The following is a 23,016-nucleotide window of genomic DNA, read 5'->3' as shown; positions in this document are numbered from 1 at the left end:
TGGCAACCATGCGATCTTACTCAGTTATAACTGTTAGTTCCATTTTTAAGCAGCAAACACCTTAAATTATCAGGAATTTCAGCACTCGGGAGATTTTTCCGCCTTGGACATCTCACAGGAAATTTGAGCTGATCTGATTTCGATACAGACTGTAATAAAGTAAAATCAATCAAAAGCTGATCTGTTTCAATCCAAACAAAATTGGCTATCACTGCAGATAACCGTCATCACGGTAAACAAATCAAGTGCCTCATATTTGATTATATCCCAGACTGGCTTCTACAGCAACACTTTAACCACAGAGCTGCAGTACATTCTGCTGCAGGAAGATTATAGGAACATTATATATGTATATAAGACAAACATATAACATAGAAGCTTTGATTGGGTCGTTACTGCAAGCCCCTACATGAATAATACAGGAATATTACAGGGGGTCTGCCGTTAGGGGTTATAGCCGGATTGTCATTGTGTTTTACGTGTTCGTCCAGGGGGATGACAACGACGCACCAGCAAATCGGCTATGAGAGCAGGTCATCTCTATCTGAGGGAACAGAGAGCGAGAGAGATGGAGAGAGAGGGAGGCTGAGTGAGGGGGAGAGAGGAAGGGAGGGAGGGGGAGAGGAGAGGAGATGAGATGAGAGTGCAGCAGATGCACAAGGTGCTGCTTCTCTCTCAGACCTGCAACAGCACTCAAAGATCATGGATAATAAAAAAGTATTTCAGTGGATATAAACACCTTTTTGCGCACCGGATGGATTGCAGTGCTTGTTTCCCTCCCTCTTATTGGGCTGCTGGAAGTCGTGGCTATTTTACGCACACGTGCGAGCGCTCAGCTTGAATGACTGAATGTCCGGATTAAAAACCCCTTTGGATCTTTTTAGGGGGTACGAGACATATAAAATAGATGGCTGTAAGAATCAAATAGGTTTCCCAGGGAGTGGAATATTTTCTAGGGTACACTTGCAGCCCACATGGCTTTACCAAACTCACCGGGGTCTCCCGAAGCTGGGAAGCCCAACCCCAGCGTCATAGACCTGGGGACATTCTTCGTCGACTCGGACATTATATTTGGGTTTACAAGTCACCTGCTGAAGAGAAAAACAAAGGTAAGAGTTTTCTCAAGGGATGTTTGAAACAAAAGCTATCTCAGAGAGCATGTTCTTGCTGGAGCGCTGTTTGCACAAGTGGGAAACAGTGACGAGCCAGATAAATGATGCGCGCTTGACGGGTCCTGTCCGCTATTCAGGACCGTGAGCAGCACCTCGTAGCATCTGCGATCCCTGTTAACCTCCAGCTTCATTCACTGATTTCAAGAATCTCCAGTTTTGCGTATTAATACTTTCTTCAGCATTTTGCAGCAAATAAAAGCGCCTTAACTTAAATTCTCTTTAACTGCTGTTAAAGTAAACGAGGAAAAATACACCTATAAGGCTTGGTAGACAATTCAGTGACAACTTACCAACATATTTAAATATGACTTATAAGCTGGTGTGGAAAAAATGTTTATTACAAGGTGCGTTGTTTAATTTAAGTCTTAATTTCCTAATAATAAATCTTCCAGTGTCTTTTGACAAGCCCCTTTCAGCCCCGAGAAATGTTGCAGCCGACGATAAAAACATATATTGGAGGTTATATTTACGTTTAAAACGTCACCATTGGCTGATATGACTTGTGCAAAAGAAGTGGACGAGAAAAAAGTGAAATAAATTAAAATCTTTTTATGGGGAGAGAAAAAAGAGAAACCGTTTCTTATGTGCAGGACAGCAGGGCATGTGGCGACTGTCGCTTACATCACCCGCATGAAATATTCAAAGTTTACCAATTAAATATTTAACCGTGGAGAGCCCACCCTCTTCAATTTGAGAGATGGTGTTCTTTATTTCTGACGGAGGATGGCGCCAGAGTAACATCAGCGACAAACATCTCTGCTCCCTGAGAGGCAACAGTTGACGGTGCACCCTGAAAGCGAATAAAGCACAAAAAAAAAACCCTACAAGAAGATTCATATTATCATTATCATTCATGTAAGATGTTGTCTTTGACATTAGTTTAATTAAGCTCCAATTTAGGGTTTTATATAGCCCTACCTACCAAATAACAGACTGGGTACCTTAAAGTGATTAAGGCATCTAGTATTATATTTTTCATATATAACATATATATATATATATATATATATATATATATATATATATATATATATATATATATATATATATATATATATATATATATATATATATTTTTTTTTTTTTTATCTCTTTATATCTCTTAAGATATTTTTACATTTAATACAGTTGTAAAACGTTAAAACTGTACTCTAGACTATGGCTATTTAAATCCGCGTGTGATAAACTGAAGAGAGCAAGCTGAGAGAGAAACTACTGAGATTTTTAATAAAGAAATAGTGGAAACGTTTTTATGCAATTAAATTAGTATAATATTCGATAATGGTTCACTTCACAGACAACTCGATTGCCGCATGAGCAGGGAAGTTTCTTTATCCCTCCCATTCGGAGAGTAACACCGCCTCCTGCGCACGGCTGAGTGCCCTCCTGTACCAAAACTCCTCCACAACTTTGGAGCTTCATGGGGCGCACTCACAAGTTGCCTTCGCCCAGTCGCCACCGGTCCGGTGCGATGTGACAGATGACTGATAACCTTCAGTCCGGTCTTCGGTGCAGCCTATGGCTCGGTCTCACATTTTTCAGCCACAGTATCCGTGAGTTTCAAGACGTTCTCCTGAAGGTGCAACCTTGAGTTGGGAGAATGAGCTCCTCTTGGGGCAGTTCAGCTTTTGATGGTGGAGACCATGACAACCGCGTGTTCACTGTAAGTGTCTCCCTGCACAGGATTACGTGTAAAAAAACTAATTTGCTTATTCTTAAATACAGTTTGCATTGTTTTTATTTACATCAGCTTTTGTGAGGTGCGCACTTCAGGTGCTCTGTATTCAAACGGGTTGTCAAGGTACAGGCAAAACAGTTTCACCGTCACAGTTGGACGCTTTTTAAGTGCAAACTACTCTTTTTTGAAACCTCAAAAGTTAACCAAACCTTTGCTTGTTCCGAAGGTGGAGGGATGTCCGGGTGGAGACTCTCCCGCGACCCCCAGGAAAAGACTTCACTCCGCGGAGGAAGCGCAATGGAGCAGCCGACCTCCTCCTGAGGGCGCCGGGTCGGTTCCCATCTCCGAGTCGGAGGAGAAGGGAGGCTTTTGCCAAAGTTGCCAGAAGAAAGTCTCAGAGCTGAAGAAACAAGCGCTAGCTCTGGCTGACCAGAATTCACTGAAGGTTGGTGTTATAATTTGTAATCTTTGAAATCTTTTAGCACATTCTGTCGCTCACATTTTAACTTTTTTTGTTTGCATTGAAAAGTACTGTGATCACCCAAGTTGCACTTCTGCTTTACAGTAATTCATGGTAAAATTTTCATAAAAAGCCATCAAGCAAGCAAATTATAGTAACTATTACCACAGAATAGTGATAGGAGCTCTGTAGTGATGCTTGTGTCCACCTGCACCTGCTCTTCGCATTGAAACATGAACAGTGAAATTAGATCCAGCTAATGTTTCACCAAGAAAGCTCTCACAGTCCACTTGCAAAGTTGTTTATTGCTATACTTGACTTCAAAATGCTGGCTCTGGAAGTGAAAATGGAAGCTTTTGAGACTTTGAAAGTGGCCTATTGTTTGGCTAAACAATGCTTATCTTTTTATTTTGCTGTTGGGTGTGGGGGGGTCGAAGGGGCCGAAACAAGCAGGCCCCGCTCACGTTGGAGACTGAGGAGGAAGTTAAGTCCCAGTCGACCTTCGCTGTGCATTGAAAGTGTTCCTGTGTTGCTGCTCCCACAATTCCCACCGCTGTTAAATATAGGCCCTGAGACCACTGTTGTTGTGGCGCGCTGGTTTTTGCCCCAGGGTCGGTTCTCCTTTGTTGTACCAGTTTAGAGGGAAAGTCTCAAAGTTAGATTGGATTACTGCTCTACAAGGTTCACCCTGAATACGCCTGCACCTGATGTTCATACAGGAACAGAATACATAAGGGAGAAGGAAACATTTGGACAGCACCTGTGCTCCGGTTTGAATCACCTGTATGTGTGGTCTAATCTTTAAAGGTGGTTTTGAGTGTATCAGATCTATAGTCAGGTTTCAGGTTAAGTCCACACATTAGCCAAACCCTAACTATTATTATCTGCCCTGGGAACTGACCTCCCCTTTTTTAGTGTGGGACCCTCCAGCAGTACTTTGTGGCCTTCAACAGGTGCTCTGGGCTGAAGAAAGAGACGAAGACTTCCCCTCTGCCCCGTATTTTGCTCTTGTTGATGGCTAAATTGCGCCTTAATTCCGGGGTGGCAAACAGTGATGGCAGGGTGCTGTTATTGTACCAGCGTTATGGTATAGGTTTCCCCTAGGTGAAGGATAATAAAACCATTGTCTTTGTGAGTTTGAGCTGCTCACCTGTTGGGCCTCATAGGATGGATGCAGTTATGGATGATCGCTTCCAAATTACTTCCTCCATGGAGGGAAGAAGGTCAACACGGTTATTCAGGTGGCCTGCTGGGATACCTGCTAGAGTTCAGCCAGTGTTGTGTCTGCGGCCGTCATGGGAAAAATGAGTGCGGAGACTGTTTACTGAGGTCACACTTCCCCTCCCTCCCCATCCGCCCGCCGTCCCGTTTTTGAGAGGAGGAAGTCAGCTTGGTCCCCAGGCATCCCTCCCCCCCCCTTCTCTGCTGTAGACTTATTGTTTGAATACAGTAGTAGTAGTGAGTAGATAAAAATTCAAGGAAAAGTGTTTGGGTCAAGTGAATGTGCTTTCAGACATGAAGCGACTGGAGGGAAAGCTGACTTTTAACACACATTGAAGTCCAGACAGCTTTTGCATTTTCCTGTTTGGGTCTAAAGGAACAAGAAACTCAGGGAAGTAAAGCCCTTCTCCCCTCCACGCTGTTGTTTATTGTGGCTCTGTGGAGCCCAGTGGTGTAAGTGGACAATTGCAGCAATGCAGTGATGTTTTTGTGCACAGTCCACTTGCTTTGAATGTTCAACAAAGCAGCAGCAGCAACGATTTTTGCATAACATTTACAATGAATTTCTGATTATAACCATTTTATGACATCACGCTAAGGGGGTCAAGCCTAAATTAACTTTTCTGAAATTGGGTCCTCGAGCTACTACCCCTACATTTTAACTGCCTTGACACATTTTATGTTATTCAGAGAGAAGATAATGAAAAGTCTCGTGGAAAAGTGCCCTTTCCTGAAAGGACAGGTAAAAAAAAGAAGAGACACTGACAACCACCAGACTCTATTTAATCAAGGCACTTCAATTGCTTAATTTGCATAATTAAAACCTACAATAATGAATGCCTTGACTAGAGAACAGCAGAGAGTCTGGATTTCCTAATTCTAGCATGCTTATTGTGGCTGGACACAGCAGTTAGGTGAGGTATGCCACAAAGTAAAACGATTGCTTGAATCTCAGTTTCAAAGAAACCTGTTAATTTCTTACTGCAAGCTAAATTAGCCAGCTTTCGGCTAAAGCTTAGCACCATATGGAGAGGTGAGGTATCAATTTCCACCTAGCTTTCAGTAAGAAAGGGACTAAGTGCATCTGCAAAACCATTAAACTATTTTTAAGATCAAATATGAAAACTGTTATTTGCAAATGATGTCTATGACTTTTGTACTTTTACTGATAATATAAATTTTGAGTTGTGGACGTATTTTAAATATTTCCATTTTCCAAACCATTGCACTGAGGTTTCACTGCAGGTCAGTGCTGACAGACAATCATAAATAAAGATGTCTATGAATGTAAAAACCAGCCTTGGACCTTGTGGAGTGCACGAGTGTGCTGACTGCTTAACAGAGAATGTCCTGCGGGCCTGTGAGGGTTTAAAGATTTGGAATTAAGCTGAACTGTTGGTGTTTTTTATTGCAGCCAGGCCTCACCTCTGCCATGAGTGAAGTGAGACACTGACCTCTGCCCCGGCCACCATACAGATCAAAGTATAATGAGCAAGTGAATCAAGTTAAATCTTGCTGATAGAGAGCAAACCACAAGCTAATCAAGAATACAATGCACTGCTGATATATGCACAATGTGTTCCAGCCTATTATGGATAGGGTGAGTGAATGTGACTATGAATGTGGCTGCACAAATTAATTTGAACCACGAGGCCTTTTTGCCAGGTTTTTCATGATGAATTCATAAATTACAGGAACGGTAATTTTCACAAATGACTCACTGGGATTCATGTTTGATTTGTTCCTGCTTTGCTCCTTATTTGACCCTCGATCCATTTAAAATGCAGCCTCGTTAGTGAATCCATATAACTGTCTCGGATCAGGTTTTATTTCCCGAAACACTACAGAAAGGAAATTAATCAACCTTATGTCATCCAACAAATGTTTCCAGGCCAAACAGTCACTGGCATAGCATGTTCTGAGCATGTTTGTCTTTGATTTATGATGACCAGAGATAGGTGAGGCAGAATACACAGCTAAGGATTCAGGAATGATATTTTGCTATTTTGCACAAGCGAGCGTGTGTTTAAAAGTGTCCAAAACATATAGGCGAGAAATGGGTAAATGACTGCAGCTCTGCAGGCCTGGTTCCCGTTACCTCTCCTTTGTTGACTGCCCTCTGACATTTCTGTCACTTCTCTCAGCTTTTATGGTGGGTTAAGGTTTCAAGGAGCTGATCTGTGCAGGAACAAGAGCACACTGCAGCTTCGCTGTAGGAGGGCAGACGACAGAGGACAGAATGAAAACCCAAACTGACGTAGACTTAAAACAGAGCATGGCCATATTATTCTATTCACCTCTAAGCACCTGAGCCCCCGAGGCCCTCGCTGATACGTGTATGTGTGTGCCTGTGCGGCTGTTCAGCAGTGCGAGCACTGCAACGGGCCTGGGAGGAGATGAGAGACGAGGCAGGAGAATAGAAGAGACTCTGAGCTGAGCTGTGCTCTTGCTTTATCCCTGCATGCGGTGTGACTTCTGCTTTATGGCATGTGGCTGTATTAAACTGTAGGGCAATAATCTGGTGTCAAGTGGTGCAGAGACCATAGACATCAGTCATGCTGGTACCATGCTGTACTATATATGGGAGCCTCAGCAGCATGCAGTTGTGTACTGCCGTTTTACCCAATCCCCACAGCTTCATTTATCCAGTGCTGGGTGTTGCGGGAATGGCAATACTTTTTCAGTATAGACCGAAATTTGTCTGAGACACCCCGAATTGACAGGCGCCTTTTTCTTTTCTCAGTGGAACAAAGCACAAAGTTAGTACTGTGAGCGCTGCAGGAATTTAATTGCCTTGAAAAAACCTCCTCCAAAAACCTTCATCTCCATTATTTTTCAGCCTGTTATTCATCTTCATCTATACTTCTGAACTGCCCAGTGCTCCCAGAGCCCTTTAAATTTGAACAGTGGAACAACTCTGTCAGTAGTTAAAGGAGTGTAAAGAATTTCTCATTCACTTTCTTGCTTCCAGATTTTCACAGCTGGTCCTGCTTTCAGAGCACTTTTACTGGCCACAAACCTTATTTTTTAACCTCCAGGCAACTCTGGAATGAAGGCCACATCTTCACTGTGTCTGCTGCAGTTTCATTTTACATCTTTAATTTAGTGAGCTGAAAGTGAATTGACCCCAATTGTCGCTGGCCAGTCTGCCACTTATCACAATTGCAAGGGTAAATTGGTATGAGGCAGAGAGCAGAAAATGGGTTCAAGGTGCACAGATTCAACGTCTGAAGGGTCTGGATGGAAAGTGAGCTGCAGTGAGGCTGATGCTCATCACCTTTCATCAGGAGGAGACCGCAGGAATCTGTTGGAGGAGGTTGCGGAATTCTCCACCTGGAACTTCCATTCCTCAAGTCTGCATGTCACTCCTTGCTCAGGGGAGCAAGATGAAACAGGAGCTGACTGAGGCTCCCCAGCAGATGCCCACTAACACACATACACGCATAATGTACGCACACAAGCAGGCACACACACATATTTGCTTGAATGTGTCCTCCTTCGGCCATCTGGCCCTTTCTGCTGCTACTGCATGCCATTGCAGTGTCTACAGAGAGCCGTGCAGATGTTCCCACAGTTACCTGTCAAGGTGAGCAAAGCTTTTTAGAGCTGTTTAGATGTGGGGATTTACCCTGCTGCTTCCAGTTATCTCTTTCCATCTTAGATCTTCACTGTAAATATACACTCCCAATAAGTGAGCTTTGCATTTAGAAAGAGATAGAAATGTAGACAAGAGCAGCTCTGTCTCACAAGTAGCAGATCACTGTATCTAAACTGAAGTCATTGCTGTCAAGGTATTAGGTCAAATTAAGCAGGCAAGAATAAATCTTGGAACTAAAATTTTATGTCAGTGTTTAATACATTATCTGAATCTTTTTGTTTCTAACCCATCTTCTGTATGAGTAAAAGCAACTACCAGGCTTCTGCAGCTGTAAAATCATTTCATTATTGGCAGGGGAATATGCGTTATTAACAGTAACGAGAGTTAATTTAAAAATCATTGCACGCCTCTATTAACGGCATTTCAGCTGTCATGTTTGAAGGTTTTGGCTGGTCATAGTTTTGTCACTATTTATAAAAGATCACCTTAAATGACTCAAAAAGAGCTTTCTCTGGCTGTGGCATACCTGGAAACCAAGAATCGCAGCACCATCAGTTTTGACCTTTGGTCCTGGCCTCACCAGATAGTCACTTTATTGTCCTAACATGAATCTTGTGTCTTTAATCATGGGCTAATATGCTGACTAAATACAAATTCTCTTTTTTAATAAAAAGCAGGAAACCTCACTTTTCCTGACACTTCTTAATTTATTATCTTGCAAGGAGTTAAAGGTGAATGTGCCCTTCTTATGACTGACATGTTAGATATAAAGCTGCAAACCGTTTGCATCTTGGCATAACACATCACCTGAAAATAGCAGGTGACAAATGAACATGCATCTCATTTATTTTATCTACAAGAAAGGAAAAGTGTAAAAAAATGACAAGGCAATGTTTGACAGGAGTAACAATTTTTAAAAACTGGATAGAATAATAGCTGTTTCCACCTGCTCCAGTCGCTTTGCCAAGCTAACCTGTCTGTAGTGGCATGAGTAATTGAAATTAATGAGAGGGAAACAGAGATGGTCTTTATATCCCAAAAAATGTGAATAAACATATGTCCCCTGGAATCTAAATACTTTGTACTTCTCTGAGTTTTTGATTGGATGTTAATTAAGTGCAGTAATATTTAAAATGTCTGTCAACAGTTGTTCACAGATACATGTTTACTTTACTACGCTAGTATCCCATTTATTTTATGATCAGTCATCTTTACAGGATTAAGCTGAATCAAAGCACCCTGTAATGCTCCGACTGTGACAACACCTATATCCCATGTCGGCTTCTTATTCTTAGTGGGTTTGAAAAATAATTGCCATACATAATAACATGTGTCTGAATGGGTTTGCTGCTATTTGGTGAGGGATCATGTGTTACAATGAGCCAGACTGAAATGAAACAATGGATTTGCAGTCTAGGCTGACAGGCCAATGTGTTACGGCACGGCACAGGTCTGCAGAGCATGAGAACAGAACAACAAAGGCAGAAATGTCAGTGAACAACGAACACGAATGCAACAAGAAGTCTAACCAGTGGGAATTAATCAGTTTGACTTGTTCATTTAGGGTGAGGTGCGCGTGCGTAAATATGAGCGTGAAAAAGAAAATTGCACGTGTGTGTTTGTTTCACGCGCTCTTGGTACTCCTGGCGCTTGGATCCATATGTCATGTTGAAGTGAGATGTACACAATCCGGGCAGACTGCACTCCATTATTGAGTCTGATTCAGAGTATTGGGAGGCAGAAAAAACATAGTTGTTGAGATAAATTTTCAACATGGTACACAGACACTGAGGAGCACTGAGTTGGAGGTAATCTCCTGCTGGCTCCATAAAACGCACTCAATTGACAGAAGGCCTTGTGGTAGCAGACAAATCGCCTGGCTTATAGCAATGTGCTGAAAGAGAATGCCAGCACTGTGTATCCTTGCCAAGATGGATGTGCAGACAGCAAACTCAGGGCTGTTTTGGGCGTGGCTCTCTTGCTGACAGCAAACAGTGGATCAGTTGAGTATGCTGCCTGAGTTAGACTTGACATTGCCTTGTTTGTTTTCCTCTTTGCAAGATGTTAATGGAGCATCTACTTCTCACCTTCCAGTTCATGAAGTTGCCAGTGTGTGGCCTCTTTGGGAATATTTAGCCACTCGAAGAGTTAGATGCTACAGAAGCAAGTGAATAAGAAGCTTAGAGATCACTAATCAGGACGTGTCACTTTACATATTACATTTTTTTTTTAAAAACGGGTAATTTTTATCCACAATTGGCTTGTTTAGAGAATTTAAAGGAATCCTAAAAGACTCTTCTGCACCTCCAAGCAAAGTAATTACTCTCTGCAACATGCCTGCAATCATGTTTGTTGTTTGGGCAATGTAATATTTCTTTCCTTTTATTCCCAGAGGAGCCCCTGAGTGGCCAAGAGTAGTAAACTGTGGCTGCGGTTTGCAGCTGCTCCGTAAGTGCACCAGTCTGCTGTCATGTCATATTTCCCCATATGTGTCAGAGCAATAGTGTGCATGCATCTCTCTCTGATTCTATTTGTGTTTGTGTAATAGCAGATGGATAGCGATGAGTTGTGGTGTGACTTGTAGATGGCTTGTGTTAACTCATCTCCACCGGACTCCCCAGCTATGCTTTAGGCTATTCTTTATTGTCAGGAGCTCATTCAGATACGTATATAGTGCTCCATAAATCCTGGCGCGGTATATAAAAAAAAGATACCAGTCAAAGTTCACGCTGCTCATGTTCATTTCACGCTTGAGTGTCCCGCCCCATGTGTGAGGATGAGCGTGGGTATTGATGATGTGTGAATGTGCGTGAAAGTACCAGAGGAAAAAAAGATAGAGATGAAGCACAGTCAGAGTCCCTCCATCCTTTCCAGTTTGCTGCTGAATGCATCCGTCTTTCTGATCTTAACTACTACCAATTTATGATTGCTTTATTACTGTCGGCGTTTTATCTTCACTGGCCTGGTGGTGGTCATGGAGAAGGTAACCATCCAGTAGCATTACTCTAGTACTTGCTGGGGTTAGTTATGATGAGCTTTCTTTACCCCTTGTGTTTTATCACTAGCTTATATATCAGGGTCTAAAATGCCATTAAGCATCTAAGTATTATTATGTATATGAATATCAATAATGTCAGCTTAGCATCAAAGCAGGTAAACCTTCTGTAGTGAGAGGAAGCTAAAGTAAAGAAGAAATGTGTTTCAATTTGGACTTTTCTCTCATTATCAAATGACCTGACTTGGCAATTTGTCTGCTGACATTTGAAAGGAAATGGCATAGCCCTGCGTTCGACAAATGGCATCAAAGTTTCTTTTATTCCAATGGAAAATTGTTGTCGCTGAATTTTTCAACAGGCGGAACAACGAAAAGGTCAATCGCAGCCGTATGGATTTTCATAATGGATTTTCAACTGAAAAAGTCATAAAATAGCTGCGTTGTTTGTCTGTGATTGGCAGCTGAAGTCCTTTTCCTTAGACTTTTATACTTTGGGAAAATGTGAAAAAAAAAGTTTTATTGATTTTGTTTTGTAAAATCGACATTAATATAAGACAATGATGTTTTGCTGCTAGACAAACTCACAAAAGTGTGATTGCAGACCTTTTTTTTAATCTCTTCTCGATGAGCCACGAAAAAAATCATAAAAAAGATAAAGAAAAAAGTGCTTGAAATCTGTAGCAGTGTGTTTTGAACAGGCTGCAAAGTGAAAAGAGTAAGAGCTAATGTATAAGCTACAGTGTATCACGATAACAATCACTTTAGAGGTCACTGGTTGGAAAAACAAAAAGAAAATGAAGGGTAATTAGATTTATATTCAGATCAGCAGATATGTACTGTCTTGATAAACTGTGCCACCTCGAGCTTGTCATTACTCCCAAGCAGCAGATGCTCGTGGAGTAAACCTTCCCCTGCCTTTCTCCTATGAACCATCTCTCCCATTAATAGATCCGTCCTTTATGTTTCCCCTCTTGTTACGGCCGCTCTATTTTATGATGTCACTCTCTTTGCTGAAGAGCTCTGGGCTGTTTTATCTCCTTCGTGTGTGTCGAGCACTTAAACTTAAACCTCTCTGTTTACGAGTCCCAAACTGCCTCTCCATCCTCTGCGTTTGCTGCTCAGTATCAGTTCAGTACCACCTATAAAAGCAGAGCCGTCCTAGCTTTTCGGGGAACTTGCCGGGGAGGCCTCACAGTGCAGACTCAAAGGTAAGTGCCCAGCTAACATGCTGATGATGGGCAAAAACCTATGGAGGGACTTGTCATCAAGTGAGTGTTTGTATATGTGTGTAGATTTACCGATAGCATTGTGTCTTTGCCACATTCTCAGTTGACAGCGGCTTCTACCCCTGATTACTGCTCTGAAATCACTTTCATTCAGAGATGCTTTCAGTTTATATTTTGTTCCTACATGCTGTTGTTTTGTTGCCTGAAATTGTCATCATTAACGTGCCGTCTTTTAGGTACTCAGCTGTATTCGCTTTGCCAGTGGCTGTTTTGGCAGTGTTCACTCCCGGTGCCTCTATCAGGCACCTCTAAATCAACATGATAGATGGCAGCTTTTTGTTTACCGCTCTAAATTTATGCATCAAACAAAAAAAACATTGCTGGAATACCTTTGAACATGTCTGTGCAATGCGGAAATGCTGTCCCTCCTCAGATGAAAAGGGGGGAAGCTCCTGGGGAGAGCACCTGCACTTGTAGCCTTGGCAAATTCCTGCCAAGTTTTACTGTTCGAAGCAGGAGTGGATGCTGTAGTTGTGTTTCGCGCTCTGATCCTTTGCTCTGTTCAGCTCAACCCTCCCCTGTGTCTTTCAGGAGATGCAACAAGGAGATCATAAACGCCAGAACTCACAGTGCAGGATCATGCTTTAATATCATTCAAAGTCAGCCAGAGGGCCTGCTAGATGGTGTTAAACACTACATTTTATTGTTTATTTACAGTTTTTGCCATCTTTAGTTTCACATTTAAGCAATCCTGTTTAAGCTATGCTGACCTGACCTCAAACGCATCTCTTTTTACAAATTTAATTTAGCTAGGAATAATAGTTTGAACTTCTCTCTCCATTTTTTCTTTTTCCTGTGCTTTTTCTGACCTCTCTGTACCTGTTCACCACCACGTGAATGCATTCCTTCCTACACAAAATCCACTCCTCTACTCTTTATTTACTGTGAGCAATCTTCCACAAACTCCATTGCTGCCACACGGTCATTACCACATCTATGTAGCGAGACGGTGCCCTCCTCCTGCTTTTTCTGTCCAGCCACTGAACCCTTAACCTCACTGTCCCACGCTGGGCGTTTATGTCTTCATCCCTTTTGGGCGAGAGGATCTGTTTGGGTCGTGATGTCCAGGAGAGAGGTGAAATTGGGGTACACTTGAACTCCCAAAGAAGCAGTAACATTTGAACTGAATTTGACCTGTGGGACTACACGTGATGTGTCTGTTTTCCTCTCTTTTATGCATTTTCTCTTTTTCAGCTATTGCCAGGCATTCAGGCACACAACGTATGCATATAGAGTTTGGTTCCCACACTAGATTGCAGCAGAAAGTGTTTTATACGTTAGTGGTTATCTTATTAGGGGTGCTGTAAAAGCCCTACAGTAACCATTCAAAGTCATCATGGTGCTATAGCAGTTGAACAATGCTTAATTAGCTCGTAAACAAAGGCTACAGGGGAATCAGAAAGGGCAATCAAAGTGTCCCGTGCCTTTGAGCTTCTCACACCATCAACAAAGCCTTCTCTAATGGCCCCATCACTCCACTTGTTGTGTCTCACCACAGTGTGCTTCCTGACAACATAAAAGGCACACATTCCAAAAAGAGCCTCGGACAGGAGACGCTACTCATCTTCACCTCCCTTTGCCTTCAAAGCTACCCTGCTGACGCCAGTGCCACTCCCCTCCCTACCCTTTCCCCCCCTGCCAGATATTGACATTGCTCCTCTGCTCACGTCCTCCGTGTATGTTTGGTTCCCCGTGGCGACCACCGCAGCTTTCATCTTTCCTCTTTCAGTCTTGTGTCCGTGACTTTGGTGGTCTGTTTTATTGCAGCTCTTTGTGTGACGCTGTGCTGGCACGCCGCTGGGATCCTGTGAGGAAGTGCTCAGCGCACAAAAGACACCGTGCCAGGCTATGGAAAGGTTACTCAGGCTTGATGTAAAGACAGGTGTGAATTTGATGTGTGTGTCAGGTGTGCCCGCGCGAAAGCCCGTGCGTCACGGCGGCCTCATGCTCATGCTCACGCTCGCGCCAGACAGCGAGTGCATGTTTTCCTATGTTCGGACACGAGGCCCTCTAAAGAAAACAGACATTCGCTGCCACACGAGGACAGCACGGCAGCAGGTCGGAGGCAATCTCTGCTTGTTTGTGCGACTATGTTATCATCTCCTGTTTCCTGTCAAAACAGGAAAAGAGAGGGGCGAAAATGGAGGCTTGGAAAGTGCCGCCTTGATGTGTGTTGGCTGGAGGTCCAGCTCTGTCTGACAGTGACCCTCCCGGCCAGGAAAAACAGACCTGTTCTGGGCGTAACCCACAGTGGGGTACTTCAGTGTTATTTTTATCACTTTCGTAAAGCAGGGATGCTTTTCCCAGCTGTTGACACAGGTCTGGGTCATTTTTGTCTCTCAAACAGTGCAGCACAGGAGAGAGGGAGACGTCCCATCTGGTTGTGTCCTTTTGGCTATTAGCCTCACATGATTGTAATGTCTGTTTAAGAAGGGAAATCCTTTTCGACATTCTGTTAATCATGAAAGCGAGATGCTCTTTTTTAGTTTTTTTTGTTTTGGATGATCCCTAGACCTCAATCACAATGGCTTTTTCATCAGGCAGGGCTCGTCAAGTGATTTATCCATCCGTCACACTTATTTGTTAATTCTTTACAAAAGGATGGCACACACACACGTGCACGCACATACACAGCAACAATGGGTGCATTCCAGCAGATTCACTGTGGTTCAGGCTGCGGCTTACTGCTGATTGCACGGCAGGTAAAAGCTCCAGTGCATGCATCGATATTGCTTAATAAGAAGGTATGGACAGGCGTACTGCACAAACACCTGATTAGGGAGCGAGCTAATTACTGACTGGTGAAAAATGATAATCATCTCTCTCTACTTTGATGAGTCACTATGTAAAACTGAGAGTTGCCGTTGTGGCATTCCAGGAATTGATGGCAGGGCTAAGTTTAGCTCTTTATGGCATTGCTAAAAGCGAAACAGCTCCATGCACAGGAATCCTATTGTTACACCGAGTGGGTTTTTCAATTTGTGTCCAGTCTAACCACAATAATTCTTTAAGTTATACATGAAGGATTGACCCACTAGGAGTGCTTCCTTATTGAAAAAAAGACACACAAAACATCAGTAGCGCCCTTGTCACGTCACATCTGGATCAGCGGCAGCCGTCTGCCCCTGTCTCCGAGACCCAGATTAAGATGTGGCGTGCGCTCGCTGGCTGGGGTCGATGTCATCAGCAGTGGGGGTCGGAGTTCATTTGTCTTTCTTGACAGACCTTCAGGTGGTGTTCCAGTGCTTTGGCAGGAGGCCACACCAATGCTGACCTCCATGAGTCGCGCAATTAGTTACCCTTTGACCCCTCAGCCCTGCAATCAAACCCCGAGCATGGACCGGGCATGCTTCTGCATCCCCAGACCCACTTATGTGGGAGCGTGTGTTTCTGTGTGTTTGTAGCTCAAGCACACACTGACGTAACATCTGATTCAGTCTTAAATGATGTAATTGCCAAGTCCCACTGTTTCAGTGTACTTCACAAAATGAAAATAAACTTGCATGAATTTGCACCATGAGTGTATTGACTCTTTTGCATTCTCCTCGATTCATAAATATTTTCATTTTTCAATGGAAGCGGATGAAAAATGGTCAGATACATTCATTCTGCCATAGACAGTATAACACCTCTCACCTCGCTTAGTGTCTTTGGAAACAGACGGACTCAGATCTATGCCATTGTGCCCTTGAGCCAAAAATACGCAGACTGTGCCGACTCTCCCACTGTTTCTTTAAGAATCGTGAGTGTCTCACTCTAGCTGAATTCCAAAGCTTTTACTGAGATTTGCAGTGTTGTGACATTACATACAAAAAACACCCCTAAAAATGTGAAGAGCACAATTTTAGAGACATAGTGAGAATTCAACAAAGTCCCCAGCAACTCAAAAGTTTATCCACTGATTTCATTATGTGAAGTGACAGCAGCGATATCCTTGTCCGCCCATGCTGACATCCCAGACATGATGATAAGGACAGTTTTGTAACTTGTTTTGTCCCTGGTTATGCAGACAAAAGGCTAGATTGGCACCAAGCTAAGCCATTCAGTCCAGACAATTTCAGGAGAATCATTTTGGCATTATGTGAACTTCAAACATACCACACAGCAAAAGATTCTCTGTGTTTGATGTGGTCCTACTAACTTGAATTACTGCATTTGGTTTAGGTAAGGGGTGACACCTGTGTAGATGATGCAGGAGGCAGGACACACGATGCCCTCTTATTGCTGTGAATTCTCGGGAAATTTACCTGCACTGTTCATGCGTGGGCACAATCTTGTGTTATGGTGTCCTAAGACATTTACATTCACTTCCAATGTTTAGTAAATTAGGCTGCAACACATGTGTGAAAATAGCTTGTGTAATACTTTCAAATAGCTTCACTATTTCCTGCATCTACAAGTCTTGTTTCAATGTAACTTCATTGCATCTCAAAGGATTACAGAGTTCATCTTAACATAATGTTAAATCTGTGTTTTGACTCAAACGGATGCTATAAAATTGACAAAAAGGTTGAAAAATAGTTTAAAATTGCCTTTCACTTCAACTCGTCTTCACCGTCTCATTTTAATATTAAGTGAAGCTGCCGGAGTAGCTTAGTGTTGTAGGCCATAAGGCCATTTGCAGGATGCTATTGTTCCTGAAAAACAAAGTGGCAAAATGTGCATGTGAAAGAATTTTGATAAGCTAAGCATTTTCGAGGCTTGTGAATGAAAATCCTTCAGACTCAATAAGTGGATTAGTATGTGCTACGCTCCTCCGAGATAGTTCCGCCTACCTCCTTATCTTGCTGCGATTCAACTGAATGTGTCTAGACATCTCAATTAGCAAGAACCCCCCCCCCCCCCCCAAAAAAAACAACAAAACAAAACAGATACTGGTTAGTGCTTATCTTTGTGTTTTCTTCTATCAGTGCTCTCACCAATGTCTAGTTTGGTGTCTAGTTCTCATAAACACACATCAGTTTCCCATTAACACACCACTTCCTGTCTGAAAGCCCTGCGCTGATGTTTAAATTTCTATTATTAGCGATGATTGTGCTCTCTGAGAAGTCATTGGCATGGTAATGACATCTTTCATGATAAATTAGTATTCCCCCCCTCTCTCTCTGTGCCATACCTACACGAGGCTGTTGCGCCAGACTGATTCCGCCTCTCGCATCTCTGCTGCTCCATTGTTCTGCCGACACACAGCAGTTTCGTGAAAACACAAAGCGTGTCACTCTCTGAGATAATGCTCTGCAGACTGGGAGCGGATGGGACAGGAATGCTCAGCACTGCTCACCTTGGCTCAGGATTTGTTCTTCAGCGAGGCAAAAATGTCGGCCTCACCTTTAGCTCTTTTTATACTCCCTGCACATTTGTGATGTTAATCGGTTAGCCTGTTGCTCACATAATCCTGCACTGGCTGAGAATTTAGATATCTGCCAAACGCAAAAGTGCCACGCTCATCAGTAACCAGTTACTGTGGCTCAATACAAAGATACAGAGTCCGTCTATGAGGAGACAGAGAGGGGGAGGGAGACCGAAACTCACAAACACTCAGGAACGGAAAAATGAATAATAATTATCCACATGGCAGCTTGCCAGCATAATTACTGTACAGTCCGTTCTAAGGGGAAAGTGGGCAGAATTATTGTTGGAGGATGCTCAACATTTCACCTTGTCATCACTCCCCGTCACTTTCTTTTTATATCACTAGGAGTATGTATAGCTTTGCATTTTCTCCAAAGAGGAGGGACGAACTATTGCAATGAGGACATAAGATGAGGTGCAGAGATCCATATGTTATACCTCATGCATTCTAAATGGGCTGCTTGGCATGAAAAAACTACTTAAATGTTGATCTGAAAATGATTAATTTTAATTATGTTGTTTATGTTTAGTCCCAGAGTTTTTCCATTATGCGATCTGGAGGATGTTGATCAAATGCTGTGTGCAATTACTTCTGTTTGAGCATGAGCAACTCCCTTTGCATTTTTTCTTTGATAATTAACTACTCATATGCGCACTCCACGCGTCTGGCTGTTCACTGCTGTCACACTTTACCCCTCCGATGGAGATTAGTTGCCGTGAGCTTTTAGCAGAGGTTTCTCTCTAAATAAACTGCGGGGACCTGGGAGTGCTCGTTTTCCAGTCGAAATGAAAATGTTCCCCCCGTACAACATAACTGCAGCGACTGCAGCTCTCTTGGTGTGACAGTTCAGACAGAGGAGAAGCAGGTGGCTGTCATCGCTGCGTTTAGACTGAAAAAATGTTTAGAAAAAAAAGCATTTTGAAGTGAAGTACAAGTGAAGTAGCGGTTTGGACTGTTGGAGAGAACTATTGTATCAGGATCATGTGCTCTGTGGTGAGAGTTTAGAGTAGGTACTTGGACAAAAATAGATCTTACAACGAGCTTTAGTGGACCGTTAGGAATACTGATTACAAGTTCAGACCTGCACACTGTTGAGGACTTTACAAATGCATGGAATAAATTCAGATTTCCACTCTTTTTTAAATGTATAAGAGTTATATGCCTCATGCTGTAAGCTACTGGATAATGTGGGCCTTTTAGCATTTTTCTCAACATCTTAGTTACAAGAATTAAATATAAAGCAGATAAGCATCGATTATACAGTGTATAAGTGTATTCAGTATATAAAACAAAGATTTGCTATTGGAGGCAGTGGGATATTCCTTCCTATGCATTTTCCTTTTTTATATACTTTTATATACTTTTCATTATCCCTGCACTCTGTGTAGCTGCCAGACTATTTTAACCCTCTTCCCCTCCCTCTAATCTCACCTTCCTCCCTTCTGTCCTTGCTTTCACCTGCAGTTTACAGCAACACCTGGCTTCTGCCTTTACAGCTTGCCTGTTGAATTTTTCATTACACACTCATTTTGGCAAGTCTGGTTGGGGGAAAAGAGGAACTACCTTGAGAGCATCTCTGAGCCAAAAAAATCAGCCATTTTAATTAGAAGTGCACAATGGCTTGTGCAGGTATACGTAAACACAATTCACTGCGTCTCTGGCGAGGACAGCATAGCAAGCAGCCCTGCTGCCGCCGCCGCCGCCGCCAGACAGCCTCTGCTGTAGCACTGGGCAGGGGAGTGAGAAATATAATGTTTTATCCTGCTAAATTGAAAAATACTTTTTCCACGAATGTGAAACCTTCAGAGGTCGATGTTGTTCTGTCTGTGCACTCAGCACTCAAATCAGTTGCCGCTGAGTTTAAGCAGTGATCGTTCACTACCGGATGTCTTATGGAGACCTGTTAAAGTCTCTCACTGCAGCGCTGCTGAATTCAGTTTGACCCTCCCCGGCACTCTGACCCTGGCCAAAGCTGATGAAAGCTTGACGGATCTTGGACAGTGAAGGCTGCCCTGTGTCCACAGAGGAGAGAGGAAGAAAAAGATGTTGGAAAGGGGGCGGCGAGGGAGAATGAAGTCTGTCCAAACAGTCTGAAAGGGGCTTGTTTTCTTTATGTGCGTGAGTGAACAGGAAAAGGTAATTAACTGGCCAAGTGGCGAAAGGCTGGAGTGATGGATGGGTGTGGTGTAAAGAGACACACAAGGGGCAGCAAATATAGACACACACACACATCAACGGACGGTTTTCACCCATTTCTCCTTCATATGTAAAGACGGGGTTAGTGAACCTTTTATGATATTACACGTCTATAAATGGGACGAACATATGGAGGAGTGACATATCATTATATGGCGTCATTAATGGTTACAGGGTGGTTTGGAACACACAGTCATGAATGATTACATCTCACTCTATCTGTTTTTAACCTCTGGATCAATGTGTGGTCCTTTTTATTACTGATTGACAGCGACATCTGGTTTTCTGGATGACAGAGAATCTGTCGGATGCGATCTAGTGTACAATGAGCTGTAACGTGCTCCGAGTAATCCCCAAGCAAAGGAAGAAATCCACCCAGACCTCCACGATCTCAAAAAACTGCATTTTATAGGCTATCTTGTGTGCTCGTTCCAGTGGCAGATTGTTTGCCATCTTGGGTCCGTTCATCAAAGAGTCTATCTCTGTGATATTGTGGACAGGTGGTGCTGAAAGTGTCACTAAGGGGGAAAGCCTATTTGCATTTTCTGTTAGCAGTGCACTGACGGTTCAAGGCAGGAAAGGATTAAATCACACAGGGCAGGCAGACTGACATCAGCCTCTTCCTCACATAAGCTCTTCTTGAACAGATGTGCAATACAGGAAATTTTGGCTGCACTGAAGATCAAAAATTGGATGCACTTTTCAAAACAAGGTAATCTGTTTTATATCAATAGGGAGACATTTGTTCATTGTAATTTTGTTTTTGGCATTGTTATAAGCAGTTTTTCATCACGATAGCTGGAGAATTATGTAAAGCTATCTTTTTTTTCTCAGTAGAATACAAGAATGAAACGACTTTTTGCAACATCACGTTTAAAAGATCGTAATTTAGAACATGAATAATCCCGGACTTACAAGATATCTTAATTGGTATTCATTCCTTTGGCATTTTACATTAATAAAACCACAAGGCGTTCTTGTGATTTATAGAAGTTATTCAGCTTAAAATATGGGATAATCCCACGAGAGTAGGAGGCAAAGAGAAAGAGGAGCAGTGAGACCCCGGCTTCGGAAAGGCAAGAGCAGAATCGATTTTGTAACCGCATCTCTCACAAAAAGCTTAAACTCAGATAATGAGATATGTGCCTAAATGTAGCCGCGCTTAGACAAAAGCCAGATTTCGCATGAGAAATGCTGGAGATCCACCAGAGATATTTCATCATCATTTCATGGAATCCTATTGTGCTCCAATAAAATCCCAGAAGAGCGGCTGAAAAATGAAGCATTCAGAGTTTTTCACACAGCCACAGAGGATGAATGACTTCATTACTGTATTGGTGCATGCTTTTTGTGTGTGTGTCTGAGGTGGTATTATCAGGTAGGTAATGACAGTGTACTTTTGTTGCTGGAGATACTGTTGCCTTGTTTGGGGGAAAAGCCTTATTACAGGTTTGTTTAATCTTGTCGAGTCAGCAGACGGGGACAAGCATCTGTTTGATGTGATTTGTTGAACCGTCCCATTTTGTGTTCTACCAAAGGCGTTCCCACAGAGTTAAATAGCATGCTAGTGTGACATCCTGAGTCATTGTCTTCTCTGCCTCCGAGCAGGCAGTGGTTAAATTTAATGGTCTGTATCCTAGATATGCTGTGGCACTAAAAGCTCTACCTGATATCTAATCAGAGTCGCTGGCCTTCCGGGTCTCCGCTCCTTCAGGGGATGTGAGTAGAGTCGTAGAAGTGGAGGTGGTGGGGATAGTTGAGAAGGAGCGGAGGGGAGGGCGAGAAAGGGATTACACCACTGTGGTTGCTTTTATCCTGGGAATGTAATCTGCCTTAATGCCCAGTGCTCACTCGGGGCAAGGCCAGCAGCTGTGCTCGTTTTTCTCCGACATGGCTGTCAGATTTAGCCGTGCTACCTGTGGGAAAGTGGGCTTGGTGGAAGCTCTCGTCCTCAACCTGGGATCTGAAGTGGGCTCCTGCGGTTTATTGGGGGGGCAATCTGTTTCAGGAGGCCATGTGTGGTTTAGGTCAACACTATCTCAGGCTGGGTAAACAGACGTGGCGCTGTCACATCCTTACAGAGCAGGAGAGGAAGGGAAAGTCAGGAGTTGAAAGGGCATTAGATTTGGCAGCTGCTGTGTGGTCTTGATTTTACAAGAAAGTCAGTAGGAAGTACTTAAGAATTGTGATGTGTAAATAGGACTGGTGCCGGTGAGAGGACAGATATAAAGCAGCACGACATTGTACTGACTCGTATTTAGGAATGCTTCCAGTGTTCACAGGATAATAAAATAAAAACCTGAAAGAACAAGGTAGAAATCTTAAACTGAATTTAAGAGTTAACCTGGCAGGTCTTTCAGTTTAATGGATGCTTGAGGTGAGCACACAAAGGACTTAGGAGTAGTGAATGACTTCACAGATGTTACGAGTATTAAAGCAAATCACCGACAGCAGAATGCCACCGAGTGCTGGCAGCTCTAAAACTGTTCAGATATGAGCTGACCGGCAGCTGGCTGTCAGAACTTTCCACTTTATTTTTTCCGTCATCGATACATGTTGGTACAATTTTGCTTTGTTTTTATTCTGCTGGAGCTGCAGAGGGTCACGGGGCGCTTTTATGTCTGGGAAATATCTGTTGAGCTCAACTGGAATAGAAAATATAGTTTCCCAGAGTATTTTACTTTCAATGGAGCGTGCCTAAAAGTGTCTCGGCTAGCGAGGGGCCTCATGCATATCAAATCACTGTGACCTTCCCTTGATTTGAGTCAGCCTGCAATATCTGGCCTCAGCGCTCCACATGAGAAGCACATCAGAGACCGAATGCGGAAACTGTTAGATGGCAGTTTTCCTTTGTCTGGTTAGAGTGAAGGCGCTCTGACAAGGCAAGGTAAATGAGGTGTGATTTGAGGAAAAACCTATGTGTGACTTTGACCAGTTCTGCTTCTACCCTGAGGACACACAGGAGTGAAATCATGCACATCTTTCTCCCTGTCGCCTCATCCATAAGTGGTTACGGCTGAGCTTGTTTCCATCAGCCTCTGGGCATGGGATGTCTGT

At 43.0% G+C, this 23,016-nt stretch overlaps 1 protein-coding gene across 2 annotated transcripts in view; it reads left to right on the top strand.

The window, feature by feature from the left end:
• Window positions 1-812: 812 nt before the first annotated feature.
• Window positions 813-23,016, top strand: part of kif26ab (kinesin family member 26Ab) — a 69,441-nt gene continuing 47,237 nt past the window's right edge. The window contains exons 1-2 of one of the 2 annotated variants that reach the window (XM_085441189.1): window positions 813-1,109; window positions 3,077-3,295. In XM_085441189.1, the coding sequence (XP_085297315.1) occupies window positions 975-1,109; window positions 3,077-3,295 (354 nt within the window). In that variant the 5' untranslated portion in view covers window positions 813-974. Of the gene's footprint in view, window positions 1,110-2,605; window positions 2,836-3,076; window positions 3,296-23,016 lie in introns of those variants that run through there. The other variant, XM_085441187.1, reaches the window with a different exon arrangement.

Source organism: Copadichromis virginalis, linkage group LG19 (genome assembly GCF_057382275.1).
Source record: "Copadichromis virginalis isolate Kocher_CV1m ecotype Utaka linkage group LG19, C_Virginalis_male_GT1.1, whole genome shotgun sequence".
In the NCBI taxonomy this organism is placed as follows: domain Eukaryota; kingdom Metazoa; phylum Chordata; class Actinopteri; order Cichliformes; family Cichlidae; genus Copadichromis; species Copadichromis virginalis.
This window is presented reverse-complemented; position numbering and strand designations above follow the sequence as displayed.